This window comes from Cervus canadensis, chromosome 31 (assembly GCF_019320065.1).
Source record: "Cervus canadensis isolate Bull #8, Minnesota chromosome 31, ASM1932006v1, whole genome shotgun sequence".
NCBI lineage: Eukaryota > Metazoa > Chordata > Mammalia > Artiodactyla > Cervidae > Cervus > Cervus canadensis.
This window is the reverse complement of record NC_057416.1, coordinates 18,602,287-18,619,600: the sequence shown is the minus strand read 5'-3', so window position 1 is coordinate 18,619,600 and position 17,314 is coordinate 18,602,287. Positions and strand designations below refer to the sequence as shown.

Genomic DNA, 17,314 nt, shown 5'->3' with positions numbered 1-17,314 from the left:
TAGTCAGTGCCTAAAAATAAGAGCCACTGGGGACACTATTCCTTAGAGTCCCTACAAGCCAGCTATGCCCAGCTTCAAATTTGCGGTTCTGTCTTGCTCTCTCGCCACCACGGACTGTTCGCCTCTCAGCCTCCAGCTTGTCTTTAATCTCATTTAACTCTGCTAGAAAGAAATTCTTGCAGTTAGACACAATCTGCTTTAATTTAAATCTTGGGAGGTTTAATATCAGAAGACCAGTTGGCTCGTACATATATGCAAAGATCGTATATATAAGATTCGCATAGGATCTCTTGAAGATGTTTATCGCTCTTTCAGACTTGTGCTGGGGCTGGCTTTTACAGCACATCTCTTCCCAACCCAGCATTCTGTGACACCCCATTGGTACCTTCAAAGTGCCCATGATAGGAGTGTATTAGACATTGGCAAACACCACAAATCTGGCTTTTTCTCCCCCCTTTGCAAGCTAGTTTACTAGCACACCATTGACTGTAATCAATCCACAGCTATAAACCGGCTAATTTAATTAAAACATCATGAAAATAAATTGGATGGAGGGAAGTACAAAGAAAAATGAAAAGAAAACAAAATTTGTGTTTTCAGGTAAAATAATTATTGAGGGATTATCTCTGTAACTACCTTCCTAACATTCAGTTCAGTCAGTTCAGTTGCTCAGTCATGTCTGACTCTTTGCGACCCCATGAATCGCAGCACACCAGACCTCCCTGTCCATCACCAACTCCTGGAGTTTACTCAAACTCATGTCCATTGAGTCAGTGATGCCATCCAGCCATCTCATCCTCTGTCGACCCCTTCTCCTCCTGCCCCCAATCCCTCCCAGCATCAGGGTTTTTTCCAATGAGTAAACTCTTCGCATGAGGTGGCCAAAGTATTGGAGCTTCAGCTTCAGCATCAGTCCTTCCAATGAACACCCAGAACTGATCTCCTTTAGGATGGACTGGCTGGATCTCCTTGCAGTCCAAGGGACTCTCAAGAGTCTTCTCCAACACCACAGTTCAAAAGCATCAATTTTTCAGTGCTCAGCTTTCTTCACAGTCCAACTCTCACATCCATACATGACCACTGGAAAAACCACAGCCTTGACTAGATGGACCTTTGTTGGCAAAGTAAGTCTCTGCTTTTTAATATGCTATCTAGGTTGGTCATAACTTCCTTCCAAGGAGTAAGCATCTTTTAATTTCATGGCTGCAGTCACCACCTGCAGTGGTTTTGGTGCCCCCAAAAATAAAGTCTGACACTGTTTCCCCATCTATTTCCCATGAAGTGATGGGACTGGATGATATGATCTTAGTTTTCTGAATGTTGAGCTTTAAGCCAACTTTTTCACTCTCCTCTTTCACTTTCATCAAGAGGCTTTTTAGTTCCTCTTCACTTTCTGCCATGAGGGTAGTTGTCATCTGCATATCTGAGGTTATTGATATTTCTCCCCAGCAGTCTTGATTCCAGCTTGTGCTTCTTCCAGCCCAGCGTTCTCAAGATGTACTCTGCATATAAGTTAAATAAGCAGGGTGACAATATACAGCCTTGACGTACTCCTTTTCCTATTTGGAACCAGTCTGTTGTTCCATGTCCAGTTCTAACTGTTGCTTCCTGACCTGCATACAGGTTTCTCAAGAGGCAGGTCAGGTGGTCTGGTATGCCCATCTCTTTCAGAATTTTCCACAGTTTATTGTGATCCACACTGTCAAAGGCTTTGGCATAGTCAATAAAGCAGAAGTAGATGTTTTTCTGGAACTCTCTTGCTTTTTCAATGATCCAGCGGATGTTGGCAATTTGATCTCTGGTTCCTCTGCCTTTTCTAAAACCAGCTTGAACATCTGGAAGTTCACAGTTCACGTATAGCTGAAGCCTAGCTTGAAGAATTTTGAGCATTACTTTACTAGCATATGAGATGAGTGCAGTTGTGCGGTAGTTTGAACATTCTTCGGGATTGGAATGAAAACTGAGAATTAGCTGTAAATTCCAACCCTTATCAGTTATTACTGATGCCAGTGTAACAATGAATTGTTAATAGTATTTCAGGATTCAAATTAGTTCAGAAAGAAAGCTTAGATCTATATATATTTGTATTTCTTTGTTTCTTTTATATTTAAAAATGTAAATATTGAGAGTAAAGCAGGTCTCTTTACATAATGTAGGTAAACTTGAGATTAGCCTCTCATACACTTATTTCAGAGCTGTTTCTAACCATAAATTTTTTCAATGATAGTAAAACCCTATGATAATGAAAATTTGAGTATGCCACTTTCAGAAAAATTATACCACTTTCTAACCAAAATAATAGATAATAAATTCATAGTACAATATATCTATTGTGCAACTGTTGAATACAGTCTGTGAGTACTGGAATTATACAAACTGTTTTGAGCTTTACAGATGAAATTTAGATTTTTTTCTTATTTGCTTTAAACATTACTAACCCTTAATAAGTTTTAGTAGGTTATTTAAAACCTTCACTAACATATCAAGAGTTTGAAGGTTTCCTCCAGCCCTTGAATAGAGCTTGATAAGATTACTATCATATAATAAACAATAAAAATACATTGAAAGAATTTCTTCAAGCTCTTTAATAATTTGGCATATTTTTATTTTATGCAGGTTTTTTAATGTATTTCATTTTTGATGAAGTCATTTAAAGTAATTTTTAGTCAAAACAGAGTTAGATAATGGCTCTTCATGTAAATGGCCCATGGGGTTCTTTTTTTGCTTTGTTATGAAAACACCTGAATTCATTTTATTTTAACAATAAGCACAAGAATCAAAGGGATAAAGTCTCTATTTTTGTCTCAGTGCTCCTGTGATTTAAGTTATATAACACTGTTAGGATACCAAGGACACTGGTATAGTTTTCAATGACTGCCAACAGTACTCTGTTTCACTGAATGAGGGGAAAAGGTTTTCACCATTTCCATTTTCTAATTTTTCTCTCTAATGTCCAACTGTTATTTATGCCTCTGTGGATCTGGATTATCTGGATAAGTGCAACCTAAGTCTAATAAGATTTTGATGATGAAAGACTGTAAATGAAGATTTGCTCTGCTCAATGGGCATGAGAAAAACTGGCCGAATGAGGTCATTATTTAAAAGCTGTGTGAAACAAAGCCATCTCATTTCAGTGTATTATGTCTCGAGGTCAGGAACATGACAACACCAGAGGAAAACATTCGTAATTATGTTATCTGAGTTCACTAACTTTTAGTGTTCCTATATCCTCTCATTGTAAGGCATTTTGTTAGATCTGTATAATATATGTGGTTTCAATAACACAAAAGAAGTAAGAGTGTACCATGTAAAATTATTTTTTTGCATTAAGTTCCAACATTATTTCCTGTCTTGTCTAGTCCTTTTTCACCTTCTTGGAATTTACAGATTTGACAGAAATGAATAATAATAGCTAACATTTATTGAGCATTTACAATATGCCAGTGATAGTGCTGACTAACACGGGTTATCTAATCCTCACGACAACCCTTTAGGGTAAGTACTGTTGTTATTTCTGAAGATAATAATATCCTCAGTGAGATTAACTTCCCCAAGGCCACTTAACCAATGAGGGAAAAAGTCAGGATTTAAAGCTCAGAAATCTGACTCTTGAGTTCATTATTCCTGTTTGCTCATCACACTACTGTGTATTTGTGAAGTAGCAACTTGTTCTAAAACCTGTCCCCTGCTCCTCTTCTTAGCCATCCTGACCCCTTCCACATCCCATCCCTCTGGCCTGCAGATGGATACTCCAGTCCTTCTTGCAGACTTCTGATCAGCTTGAGCCTCCACTCTTATGCTCCATTTAGGCATGCTTCTCAATATCTTGATATTTCCTCCCCCTACTAAGTTAAGCTGTTCCTTGGATAATAAACTGACTAGAGTTGATTATGCACAATCACAGAAGAATGTCTGTAATTAACAGGAGATATCTTCTCCCCCTCCAAAGGTTTTAATGCTTTTGTCCAAAGCATCTTATGACTACCAATAAGGACATTTGTATATTTCATTTACACTCACATTCTAGTTTTATCCTCAAAATGGTTATCACAGATAGGGTTTTTCCCATTTTACAGGTAAGGAAGCCGATGATCAAAAAAGTCAGTAAGCTCAGGTCTTCTGATTTCAAATCCTGTCTTCTTTCCATTACATCAGTCTACCTCCTCAACCTAAAGTTATTGGTAAAAGTAGTAGTGCCTTTTAAGCACTACTTGAAAATTATACTAATCTAGTGTCACATAGGGGCTTCCCTGGTGACAGACAATAAAGAATCTGCCTGCAGTGCTGGCGACCTGGGTTCGATCCCTGGGTCAAGAAGATCCTCTGGAGGAACACATGGCAACCCACTCCTGGAGAATCCCATGGACAGAGGAGTCTGGTGGGCTACAGTCCATGGGGTTGCAAACAGTTAGACACAACTGAGTAACTAACACTTTAGTATCTTTGTCACATAAAGGGCCTTGAAAGACTCAAACCACAATGTGAGGTTGAATACTTCTTATATAGTCAGAGCTTTAAGCTTTTTGAAGATAAACATCAATTTCATCTATAATTCTGCTTTCACATTTTGAACTTCTTGTTAACTGTAATGGCATGTGTTGATACATCTTTATGCTTTTTACTCTAATGTTAATATATTTACATTCTTTGGGGGATATTGGATATTCCTATTCTGTTCTGCTGTAACTAACTTTCAAATTGTAATTTTTTTTTTAAGCGTGCTGATGACATTACAAACTTAGTAACAGATACTACACTTCTTGTACACTTTTTTGGGAAGAAAGGAAAAGCTGAGCTCAACTTTGAAGATTTTTATAGGTGAGCTTAATTTTTATACTCGTATTGAAAAATGTTAACATGCTAAAGTGAGAAAGGAGTCATCTAATGCAGTGACACTCACCTCTTTGCTGCTTTCATTTTAGCTAAAGATACTCTCTATAACAAATATCCACTTCCATCAGTGCCTGTGTACCAGTAGTCATATTGATAAATATAATAGCAAGTCACTGAATGATTTTTTTTAAAAAAAGTCTAGATATCTGGATTATTTCCTATGTGTTCGGAAGAAAGAATATTACCAATTCCTTAGTCTTAGTCTTAGTAAGCCACAGTGACAATAAGTAATAATAAGCATGTATAGTGTTTACGATAGTAAATACTAGTCAGGACACATTAACTCCTTTAAGTCTGATCACTACCCTGCAAGGTATTGTTGTTTATGCCCATTTTACGGAGTAAGAAGCAAAAATCCTCAGAGGCTAAGTACCATCTGTTACTATCACTCTTCACTTATCTTATTCATTGCTTACATATTTTTTGTCATAGGTTCATGGATAACCTCCAAACAGAAGTTTTAGAAATAGAATTCCTTTCCTACTCTAATGGGATGAATACTATCAGTGAAGAAGACTTTGCTCATATTCTTTTACGATATACAAATGTGGAAAATACATCAGTATTTTTGGAAAATGTGCGTTACAGTATACCTGAAGAAAAGGTATCTGATCCTCATTTTTATTTTGTTAACAGTATGTTATTAGCTTGTAATTCTATAGGTCTGTAAAATATATTGTCCTATTAGTTCTGCTCCCCTGTGGATTCATACATACTTTGAATATATTCCACTCTTTGTTCCTATGTGTCTTAAGTGCTCTGCTAAATTTTAAAAATTGATGAATTTAAAATTCTAGATACATATCCTTATTTTTCTTTTTAAAAAATATAATTTTTTAATTTATTTTTACCCTATTTTTTCTTAGACATTTTGAAAACCTTTAATGTTATCAACAGTTGTTTTATTCACATTATGAATATCATTTTTCAAGAGAATTCTGCTCAACTATATGCTTTGGCTACTATGTAAACATCACCTCATATAAAATAGTTTATATTGACATCATTTCAGTCACACTTTATTCATTTCCCTAACACCCTTAATAAAAGGTCACTGGAAGACAGCTATTGATGAGTGAATGATTTTATCAGTAGTTGAAGTGAGGTTTTTCAAAGAGTTTGGACGGCATGAATGGTTAAGAACCTGGGACAACTGATTGTCTGTTTGTTTAGTAGCACATATTTTGTCAGCAGTTCTGAGCAGTTACATTATCTAGTGGTATTTGAATGCATCACTGCAACCGAATAGAACTGGTGTTACAAGCACCTCTTAAAGCAGGGGATGTTTGGGATGTATTGCCTTCTATTTGTGTTTGTAGAAGGATCAAGTTAATCTATCCAAGGAAAACTTGCAAACAGTTTGACTTTGTTTAAAATGGATACACTGTGACTATGCTAACAATTCTGCAGGTCCCCATGGAATGAGGAAAAAAGGACTTGATGTTTTTGACTATTAGTTTATATAATCTCTTAGGGTTTTTTTTTTTTCTTAATCTGTTTTACATGTTAAACTAAATTTCTCCCAATTCATAGACACTTCCCTAAGAATGAATATTGGAAACTGTACTATTTTCTCAAGCTACTGGTGTATTATTTAGGGCCTTGAGGTATCTGCTTTTTCTCTTTTATCCAGTGGAAAATTATAAAAATACATAATTCAAAAAATTCAATTCTAAGGTGAAGTGTATAGGGAACTCTCTGTACTGTTTTTTACATATACATTTTTACATTTGAACTCTTTGTAACTATTTTTTTACACAAAATTATTTCAAAATAAGAAACTTTCTTTGGGTAATTCCCTGGCATTCCAGTGGTTAGGACTCTCTGCTTTCACTGCAATGGCCTGGTCTGGGAACTCTGATCTTGCAAGCTACGTGGGGTAGCCAAAAAAATAAAAAATAGAAAGTTTCCTTTTAAGTTAAATTCAGCTTCTGAAAACTTTTAATTGATAGAGCTATCTTAAACATACAGTTTTCTTGGACTTCCCTGGAGGCTCAGACAGTAAGGAATCCACCTTCAGTGCAGACCTGGGTTCGATCTCTGGATCAGGAAGATCCCCTAGAGGAAGGCAAGGCAACCCACTCCAGTATTTTTGCCTGGAGAATCCCACGGACAGAGGAGCCTGGTGGGTTACAGTCCAGGGAGTCACAAAGAGTCAAGACATGACTGAGCGACTAAGCATAGCACATCTTAAATGTAATAAATCATTACAATGAGAAAGGAAAATATGGCAAGTGAACTAGCATTGATTCTCACTGATTTTTTTTTTTTCTGCATTATCTCATCAATCCTTAGAGCAACCTTCTAGATATTGACAACTTTCTTTTAGAAAATGGAAACCTGAGGCTCTCAGGCACTTAAGACACTTGCCAAGGATTCAAACCCAAAATTCTAGCCAGTGTTGTTCCTACCACATCTTACTTCTGCCTTTCCTTTCTCCTGCATTTCCATCCCTCCAAAAGAAAAACAACTAATTGTATTTCAGTAGCAGTTTACATTTCTAAAATGCTTTTTCATTTCCACTCATTTGTCTAGGAAATATTAAGCTATTATTTATAGTATTTACTAGGTTTTAGTCTACTGTTTTGGAGAAGGAAATGGCAACCCACTCCAGTATTCTTGTCCTGTGGACAGAGGAGCCTGGTGGGCTGCCGTCTTTGGGGTCGCACAGAGTCGGACACGACTGAAGCGACTTAGCAGCAGCAGCAGCATTCTGCTGTTTACTAGGCCTTATTCTAGCCACTGTGGATAATGTGATAAGATAACAAAATCCTTCTCTCATGGAAATACATTTCATTGGAGAGATACAACAAACAAGTAAAGGAAAAATAGTAAATGATATCTTTTCAGATAATGGTAAATATTATGAAGAGGACCAAAGGTCATGAGGACTAGAAAAGGAGATAGACAGTCCCTGAAGCTCTTCTCTCAGATATACACATGGCTCACTACATTACTTCTCAATGAGGTCTATCCTTCCAACCTAATACATACTTACCTATTATATAAATGTTATTTATATAATAAGTTTCCCCTCTGCTGCTGCCCCAGCAGGAAGGTCAGAATTTGTTAAGCCTGAGCTCTTGGCCTTCTGCTCCTTCCTCAGTTTCTTTTTCTTTCTCAGTTTTGTTCATTTTGCTAAGAAGAACACATATTAAATACAGCTCTTCGTGTCCAAATTTGTATTATCAGAGATACATTGTGCTTACTTTAAGTAACTCTCCTGTTGAACTGCAGCTTTAACAGTGGCACTGATTTCATTTTATGTAAATAACATCACTGAGTCCTGTCCATGATTCTGTCCCAAGCCCGGTGCTGGGCCTCCCGAGCTCTATGTACATTGCACCTCCTTCTGCTGTGCTGGCCGCCTTATCATAGCAGAAACAAGTAAAAACACAGTGCTGTGGGGTTTTGGACATTTTTATTTTGCATTGTCATTATAAAAGCATTAATGACCTAATGCCAAAATATATTTAAAGAATACATGTACAGGAGAAAGTTTGTAAATTTTTTTTTCTTAACCATCATATTTACTTTTAAGGCTTAAAAAATCCAGGCTTGAAATAAAATTGAGACTTTAAGTTTATTTTTATTGTAGCATTTTTTTAAACTCTGTGCTGATATGACAACATTACCCATGGGAAAAAACTGAGTGGAATTTTACATTCCATTTGGAGAAAGAAGGTTTCAGAAAGTACCCTGGAAATATTTACTTAGAAGATATATTGCTGAGGCTTAGTGTATTTATTTCTAGTAAGTGTGGATATTTATTTTAATTAATTTGATAATGCTAAATATATTTACATGTATTTTCCCAATATAGGGCATTACATTTGATGAATTCAGGTCATTTTTCCAGTTTTTGAACAACCTAGAAGACTTTGCAATAGCTTTGAATATGTATAATTTTGCAAGTCGTTCTATAGGACAAGGTAAGTATTAAACTTTCAAAAATTAAAAGCAAACCATAATTCTTTAGCAACCTTTGACAGCAAATTAACTAGATATGTCTGTCACATTCATCATCCATTTGCCTGAAAGTCTAGTGTATACTTCAATGAGAAATTCATTTTCCCTAAGCACAGTTTAGGGAAATATTCTAAATTTTGGTATTAAACTTATTATTGCCTTTCATCGCATATTATGGGGAAAAGCTAATGATGTTTGTAAAGGTTCAAAGAGGAAAAAACCTCATGGCCGTTTAGTAACATAGAGGGGTATGTATCTCCCTATAGAAGGGCCAGCCAGCCATGCCACACACATCATCACAGGTTGACATTCATATTATTTGTTTATATTACTGACTTGACCCGTACTCTTTGCTGGCTCAGAAACCCGAATTTTGTCAGCAAAACTACCTCTTAGAGATGGACTTAAATTAACCGAGTTTCAAGAACGTTATATAAAAATGACAGTTTTACTTAATTTACCAAAAATTACAGCTGCCCTAGAATTGAGAATGCTGTTGCCCTCAGGGCCAGCTCCTTCATTCCCTGTAGGGAGGCTTTACAAGTCAAGTCCTTTCCCAGGATTCTGTGACCATTTTCCCTTCCCTTGTGCTCATATCATTTTTAAATATTCTTGCCATATAAGGACTTGTTGGTTATATCTTTACAGTGATTTTATGTATGCCATATCTAGTAAGTGCTAATCCCCCAGTTTAATTTCAGAGGACAGTCTCATTATTTTATTACCAAGTTCTAGGGAGAAGGCACACTGGAGCCCCTACATGACAATTCTCTCTCCAAAACACAATGAATCCCTTCCATAGCTTTATTCACTTTTTCATTGAGTAAAAGAAACCTGAAAAATTTTCATATTTCACCCTTTGACTGATCTTGATGTTCTTAACGCATTTTAGTGTTTTAAAACCAAACTTGGAACTTCCCTGGCAGTCCAGTGGTTAAGCTCCATGCTTTCACTGCAGGGGACATGGGTTCCATCCCTGATTGAGGAACTAGGATCTCACATGCAGTGCAGTCAAAAAACCCTTTTTTCAAAAATTAAAACCAAAACCTTTGGGAGCCCTGCCTTAACACACCAGTGTTTTATTGCCATGATAAATCTGGACGAGTAGCCCGTCAGGCTTCTCTGTCCATGGAATTCTCCAGGCAAGAATACTGAAGTGGGCAGCCTTTCCCTTCTCCAGGGGGTCTTCCCACCCCAGGGGTTGAACCCGGGTCTCTTGCATTGCAGGCAGATTCTTTATCATCTGAGCCACCAGGGAAGCCCAATAAATCTACTGATCACCCTTAAAAAGGGAAGAGTGTCAACCTTAAAAAGAGAAAAAGAGTCAGTACCTGCTTACCTGGTTCAGAATGGAAGGCTACTCTTTTACTTTGTGGAACTGGGAAATTGTTATGCCCAATGTCCGAATCCCCGAGCGGGAAGAGAGAAGTCCTCCAAGACAATGCAACTTGCAAAGAAGGGAAGTTTATTGCTGACTCGAGTCAGGGCTCCTGCCGCATCCAACGCAGTGGTGCGGGGGTCAGAGAGCCCCGAGCTCCAGCTGTTACACAAATTTATAGGGTGAGCATAAGCAGTTGGTAGCTGGCTTAAGCAGATTGGTTACATGCTTGCAAAGCAATTTTATTGGTCCAAGCTTTCCCGGGCTTTTTTCAAACTTGGGCGCTCCGGCCTTTTCAGCTTTCCCCTGATAGGTTCCCTTTTTCTTACTGGGCGCATGTTGATTGGCTGGCTCCAGGTGGCCTGATGGGGGTAGGGAATCTTACCATTTCGGGGGAAGCTGAAACCTAGGTCCCGGCCGCCTGTCATGGTGTTAGCCCTGGCAGCCTCACAGAAATGAAAAACAGTCTTGGCAGGTGCTAGCTAGGAATAGATCTGCCTTTTTTTTTTTTCCCCCTTTATTTTTCTGTTGCAACTTCTAGCACCTTAATTCAGGTTTATTACCACTTAAAAAGAACTACTGCTGTAGCCAGATCAGTGGTACTCCTGCCGTTATCCACTCTCCTCTTCCATGTTTCCTGGACAACACACAGAATAGCCGTCCTATAAAACAGATTTGTCAACTCCTGACACACCGAAAACTCTTCAGTTCCCCAGCTACCTGTTGAAGAACACACAGGTTCTTCAAAGTCAGAGCCTCAAAGTCAAAGCGTCCCAGCCTCTGTGTGTCCAGGCTGCGCATGCTCTGAACTTGCATCGCGCTCCTGTCCATCCCCACAGCCCCGCCCCCGCCTTTGTTCTTCCATGTCGTCATCTGCCATTTCCTCTCATCTCTGCCAGCTGAAGTCGTCTATTCCGGGCTCAGCTCATGTACAAACCGGCAGGCTTCCCTGATGGCTGTCTTCTTTATGCTTCCCTGGCTCCACACTACAGGACACTCACTGTACATTTCCAAATTCCCATGGTGCTCTGTTGCTGCTTTCTGCATGGTCCTGTGCAGTGATTATTTGGGCAGGTGTCTCATTTCCCATCTGAACTGTGAGTAAGTTCCTTGAGAACTTACTCACTTTAATAACCTCTAAAATATCTGTGGTTGATACCAGGCCCTTTTAACCAAAACCACAAAAATTTTTTGTTCCCTAAAAGATAGGATGATTAATGAAAAGAATTACTTAACATAAGATCATGATCCATGTTTTTTTTTTTGGGGCGGGGGAACTTCCATTTTAACTTTGCTAGTAACTAACACATATTATAAAAATAATATTAATGGTTTACTCCTTTTCTGTGTCATTTATCTAGATGAATTTAAGCGTGCTGTCTATGTAGCCACTGGCCTCAAACTTTCACCACATTTAGTAAACACGGTCTTCAAGATTTTTGACGTTGACAAAGATGATCAATTAAGCTATAAAGAATTTATTGGAATTATGAAAGACAGACTCCATAGAGGATTCCGGGTAAACCTATACATTTCAAGCCTATTGCTCTCCTTTTAAAAACTGGAAAAAAAAAAATCCATCTAAGTTTCAGACATAGTTTTATATGAATATTTAAGTATATAAACATGAAATGATATATATTTGAAAAGTAAACATAAAGTCCTATCTACTTTCAAAAATAATTTGAGGTTATAAAAGGTCATGCTTTTTTAAATATAAAATCAGTTTTTGAATTTCAAAAACTTGTTTTCATATTCAGTTAGTTTAATGTATTTATCCCATTTTGGGGTGGGGGGGAGATGTTGCCAAACATTTTTATTACTTCAGTCTGAACACTGGTTGTTCAAGACTTTTTAGTATACAAAGAAATATCACCATTTCTCATTTTATGTGATGCAGATTTCCACTAGGCAACATGAGGTTCTTAAGTCACTGCATATTCAGTACTTTTTATATGGAAAATCAGGTAAAAAAGTGTTTTTTTGTTTGTTGAACTGTTCATTCCTGTTCACATCTCACACTGTGAAGTAATTTCAAGAAATTCAATGATTTTTATCTCAAAAATACATTTTAAACAGTGAAATGGTGCATAAATCAGTGCATGTTTACACATTTATTTTGATATGCCACAAATAGAAAAAGAAAAAAAAACTGTTTTCTATTCAGCTAGAATATTCAGTCTTCCTTCTTTGGTAAGAATAGCTCTGAGTATTATACATTTTAAAAGAGAAAAAATATATGTACAAAAAATCAAGATTCGTCATAGACAATGTTTTAATCCAAACTGCCTTGATAAAGATACTGTGTATTTAACTGCCACCTAGTGGTTAGTTGTTAACATTCGCATTGGTGGCACAAGTCAAGTGAAAATCATTTTTTTCCTCAAATATTTTAGAGTAGCAAGATCAAATTAACACATAAATTATGTATATGCTATAAACCCCTGACACTGTCTTCCTCTCTCAGGTGTTATGCATTTTTATTTTTGCTTTATTTATTGCATATCTATGACCTCATAATATTTTATTTATACTTTACTTTTAATCCTCTGTTCCACAGGGTTATAAAACAGTTCAGAAGTATCCCACTTTCAAATCCTGTCTGAAGAAGGAACTTCATAGTAGATAAGTATGTTAACACCTCTGTTTGTCAAAATTTGCTCAGTAACAATAAAAGAAAGGGGTCATTTATTTTTCTATTATAACATTTAGGTAATAGCTAAAAGAAATAGAATTATAATTTCTTTTTAAATCTTAGGTCACTAAATTTCAGAGTCAGTCTTTTAAGGATTTCATTTTGGACTATAATTCAAGAATAGTTGTTATAACAAAGCATTAGTTTGCTACTATTAAGTTGTGATCTAAAAATGAACTGGAATACTCATCCAGCTGAAATTCTCATGGAGTGTCTTGACTGAAAAATTTTTTGTTTAACCTGCAGTTTTATATCTGAGCAGGTACAGTAGGATGAATCCAGATTGCATTTGTATAATCAGGGATCATCAGACTCTAAGGGATATCTTTTACTGTTTTTTAGAATCATGAGTCCAAACATCTGCTACAATAATAACCGCTAACTTTTTTTAGAGTTATTTTGGGTGCCTGGCACTATACTAGGTGTTCTTCTACAGGTAGTATCTCATTTAATCCTTACAGCTAGAAATCCCATTTAACAGCAGAGAAAATAGAGACTTGGTGAGCCAATTACCCAAGATAACTTGCTACTCAGCTGCAAAATGGAATTTGAACCTCATTCTATGTGATGACAAAACCATCTTAGCTATTATTTACTGCACTATCACCAGAAAATGAAACAGTTGAGGAAGATACAGGAGATTTGTTCAGTTTCTATCAACCCAAAGAAATACCTTAAACTTGTTGATGATCTCCAAAATGAAAGATTTGTTTTTCCTTTTTTCTTCATTTTTTTCTTTTTTCTTTAAAAAGCCAACTATAAAATTTTGATCAGTTGCGAGTGCTGATTAGTTCTCGGAAACGAAAATTTTGCTCATTTACATGCTTACAAATGTTTTTTTCTATTTTTCTCAAGCTTAAAGCATTTATATTTGTCTACAGCATCATTACCAACGTGGTCCATATGCATAGGATATGTTACTTAAAAGACCAAAAGCTATTTAGAAATAACTATGAGAAACATAAACAACCATAATAAACATGATTAAATACATTACTTAAATAGGACTAAGATCTTAACATGACACTATTGATTTGTCTCCCTAAAAGAAAACAGTAGTATTCAATATTTTGCAAAGCTTTGAAGCCTAATGTTTTATGGAACTCAATAAGGGGATTGCTGGTCTAAAATGTTTAGTGATAAGTAGGCTTATTTACTTAGCTAAGGTGGTAACTGTCATGATTGAGCTAATAGAAGTCAGGTCTTCCTAATCTCTGGGAACCTTATATCGCCATTATTATAAAAAGTTAAACTAAACATTTTTTTTAAAAAGCAGTAGGATTGTACTACTTATATGTTCCTATAGTTAGTTAGTTAGTTATATATATAGTTATATATATATAACTATATAGTTGTATATAGTTAGTTCCTATATCTAACCAACTTAAAATAGTGTCACATTAACATCATTGATTCTAGTAGTAGAATATAGAAGCATAGCTAAAAATGACTACATAGATTCTAGAACTTTGTAAGACAGGATTAGATAAATTAGTAAAACATTCAACTTTTAAGTTAAAAGGAAATAGTTTATAAGTCTGATTCTTGTATTATCTGTTGGGTGTTTTTATTATGCTTCTTACTGTTTCTTGTCATTATTATAATAACTGATTAATGCCATCATGTCCAAATTTCATCCTAAATAAATGTTACTTTTATGTTATTACATATTTTTTTTAATTAGGTACTGCTAAAACAGAGTTTAAAGGATTATTATCTACTTGAAAATGCAAGAAGCAGACATTTCAGAGGGCGGAAGCAGGCCTGAAGTCAAAACTCGTAGAAATGAAGGAAAAGGTGAAACGCTAATTGTAATTTTTTCTTGAACTGAATTCTTGAACATAAGACAGATAAGATGCATCTTCTTACTAATTACAGATGTTGTGTGTTATGTTGAGCTTTTGTGTTGATTTACTGAACTCTGCACTTTTTCATTCCCTTCAGAAGTGTATAGATTCTTCCAGTGACTATGTAAGAATGTATTTTAAATGTTTTTTTTAATTTATTAGAAACTTGTCTCATTTTTGAATAATGTATGACTCCTGGAATCTAGATACCTTAAAAATGAACAGCAACATATTCCCTTTGGTTTTGGACTGTGAACTTATTTTCAGAAAGTGAGTATTCCTTGAGATTTATCTTAGGGGACTTAGAATCATTAATAGATCTCCATTACTTACCAGGTTTTTAATTACACTGAAATAATTTTGAAACACAAGTAGAAATTAAGTTACTGTACAATATGATGGTTTACATTGTACTTTTAACTTTTAAAAGTACTTAATTAGCATTATTGTTTGAATCATATAAAGTTTTAAGTTTTTGTTCATTTACCAAGGTCAACAGAATATCTGGTATTCTTTTATGTGTACAGAAAAGAAATTTAAAATGTAGATCTTTTTTTCTCAAAAAAACAGTCATACATTGATGGTGGAAACAGTGATAGTTTTTTTAGCAGTAGTCACTGTTATTGCCATTATTGTTTTATTTATTTATTTTTTTTTTTTTTTTGCCATATTGTTTTAAACATGGTGCAGCTCCTGACAGCAGATGGTACATGTTAATAACACTAATAAAATTAGTATCTTATGGCACTGTAACTTATTGCATATTGTTATTATATGTCTGTAGTGTCAAAATGAATTTTATAAAGACTAATGTAAAATGGTTTAGAAGACTAATGTATATATTAGGTAGAAGTTAATGTTTTGTTTCTTGTGAAAGGACCATATGGAAAAGTGAGCCCAACAGCCAGTAATGATGAATAACTTAAATATAATTTATATTTTAAAATGTCTTTAAAAAGAAAAGAAAAACTTTCTTTTGAAAAACAACAAAATTCAATTTCACATGGAGAAAATAACTCAATACTATTTATTGGAAATCTGTTCAACTTAAAAAGTGTAGTTTATAAAAGGATACTAAACAAAAATAGAACAATGGATTTAATTTATTTATATACTGTATGTGGAAGATAGGTTAATTTATCTTCTTTTCTAGGATGTATTAAATATAAATTGCACACACTCCAACTATTACCTTGCTTTGCACAGGAATATAGGAAATACTGACTTCGGTTTTGTAAGTTATTAAATGTGAAATTGATAGTTCTGCATCAGCCTATTTATGAAGGTATTATTATTTCCAAGAAAATACTGTTAGCATTGACAGTGCATTTGGTAGACTTTTTACATTCTTTATCTGACTTATTTATTATATTGATATAAATATATATGACTCATAAGTTTTAGGATTTCATATAGTATAATTTAATTTCACCTGCTTTGAAGGTTGTGATTGACTAAATGAAAATACCTTCTCATTTAACATGCCCAGCTTTATTTTATCTTACGTTGAATGTCCTCAATATTATTTACTATCTAAAATAATGGAAAATATGCAAAGAATTTATGGAACTAATGGAAAATAATAATGGAAATAATGCAACTTATTTTTATCTTTGATTATAACCTAAGTTACCTTGTATACATGGAAAAATTGATATTTAAAACAGTCCTATCAATAAAGATTAAAACTGAATTAGCTCATTAAGATTATTAATGATTATTAATAATTCTGCCATTCTCCCAAGGAATACTACCTATGCAAACTTTACTCTTTATTGCTTATCAGAATGATATTCATCTAAAACTGCAGCATAATATTAAACTGCAAATAAAGTATTCTGATCAATTAAAATGCGAAAGAGTAGTAAATTATGTTGATTCTCCATGTTATCACTCTTTAACTTTATCATCTATAAAATGGGAGGTAAAAATATCTCACTGGACTGTTGTTTACATCAATTTAAAAAATTTTAAATGCTTTGAAAATAGTACTGTACTAAGTACATGTATGCAGTTCTCAGTATCTTCTACAAATTATTCTTTGGAAAGATGAAGCTATTCATAAAATTTTAGTATCATACTGTTTACAGGAGACTATATGATAAAAGGTTTATGGTCTTCTAAAAATCATTTCATACTAAGAATTTCATGTAACTTAAGTTGTAGTCTGTTGTTCTTACTATAAAAAATAACTGTAAAGTGACCTGTCTTACATTCTTATGTTATCATAAAATAAATATACTTGCTCTCAAATCAAGAAATGTAGTACTTTGCTTCTGTGTATATTTGTGGACTAAATAACGTCTTTCTGAAAAATGTCACATATAAACTTTGAAAATCTTTGCTGGTGACCAAACCTCCACTGATCTTATGCCGTCTGCTATATCAGTACAGGCCAAGAAATTAATCTCATCAACACTTCTGTAAGTAAATAAATCACAGAGCCATAAAACCTCTCAAAGTGCATAATAAGAGTCATACATTATAGAATTATCATCAGTACTGGAAAACTTTCAGAAAGTTTACCTGTGA

At 34.9% G+C, this 17,314-nt stretch overlaps 1 protein-coding gene across 3 annotated transcripts in view; it reads left to right on the top strand.

Moving 5' to 3' along the window:
* Positions 1 to 17,047, top strand: part of MICU3 (mitochondrial calcium uptake family member 3) — a 77,018-nt gene extending 59,971 nt beyond the window's left edge. For all 3 annotated transcript variants that reach the window (XM_043454278.1, XM_043454276.1, XM_043454277.1), the window contains 6 exons: positions 4,718 to 4,818; positions 5,326 to 5,497; positions 8,717 to 8,825; positions 11,602 to 11,759; positions 12,801 to 12,869; positions 14,620 to 17,047. In XM_043454278.1, the coding sequence (XP_043310213.1) occupies positions 4,718 to 4,818; positions 5,326 to 5,497; positions 8,717 to 8,825; positions 11,602 to 11,759; positions 12,801 to 12,869 (609 nt within the window). In that variant the 3' untranslated portion in view covers positions 14,620 to 17,047. The remainder of the gene's footprint in view (positions 1 to 4,717; positions 4,819 to 5,325; positions 5,498 to 8,716; positions 8,826 to 11,601; positions 11,760 to 12,800; positions 12,870 to 14,619) is intronic.
* The last annotated feature ends 267 nt before the right edge of the window (positions 17,048 to 17,314 follow it).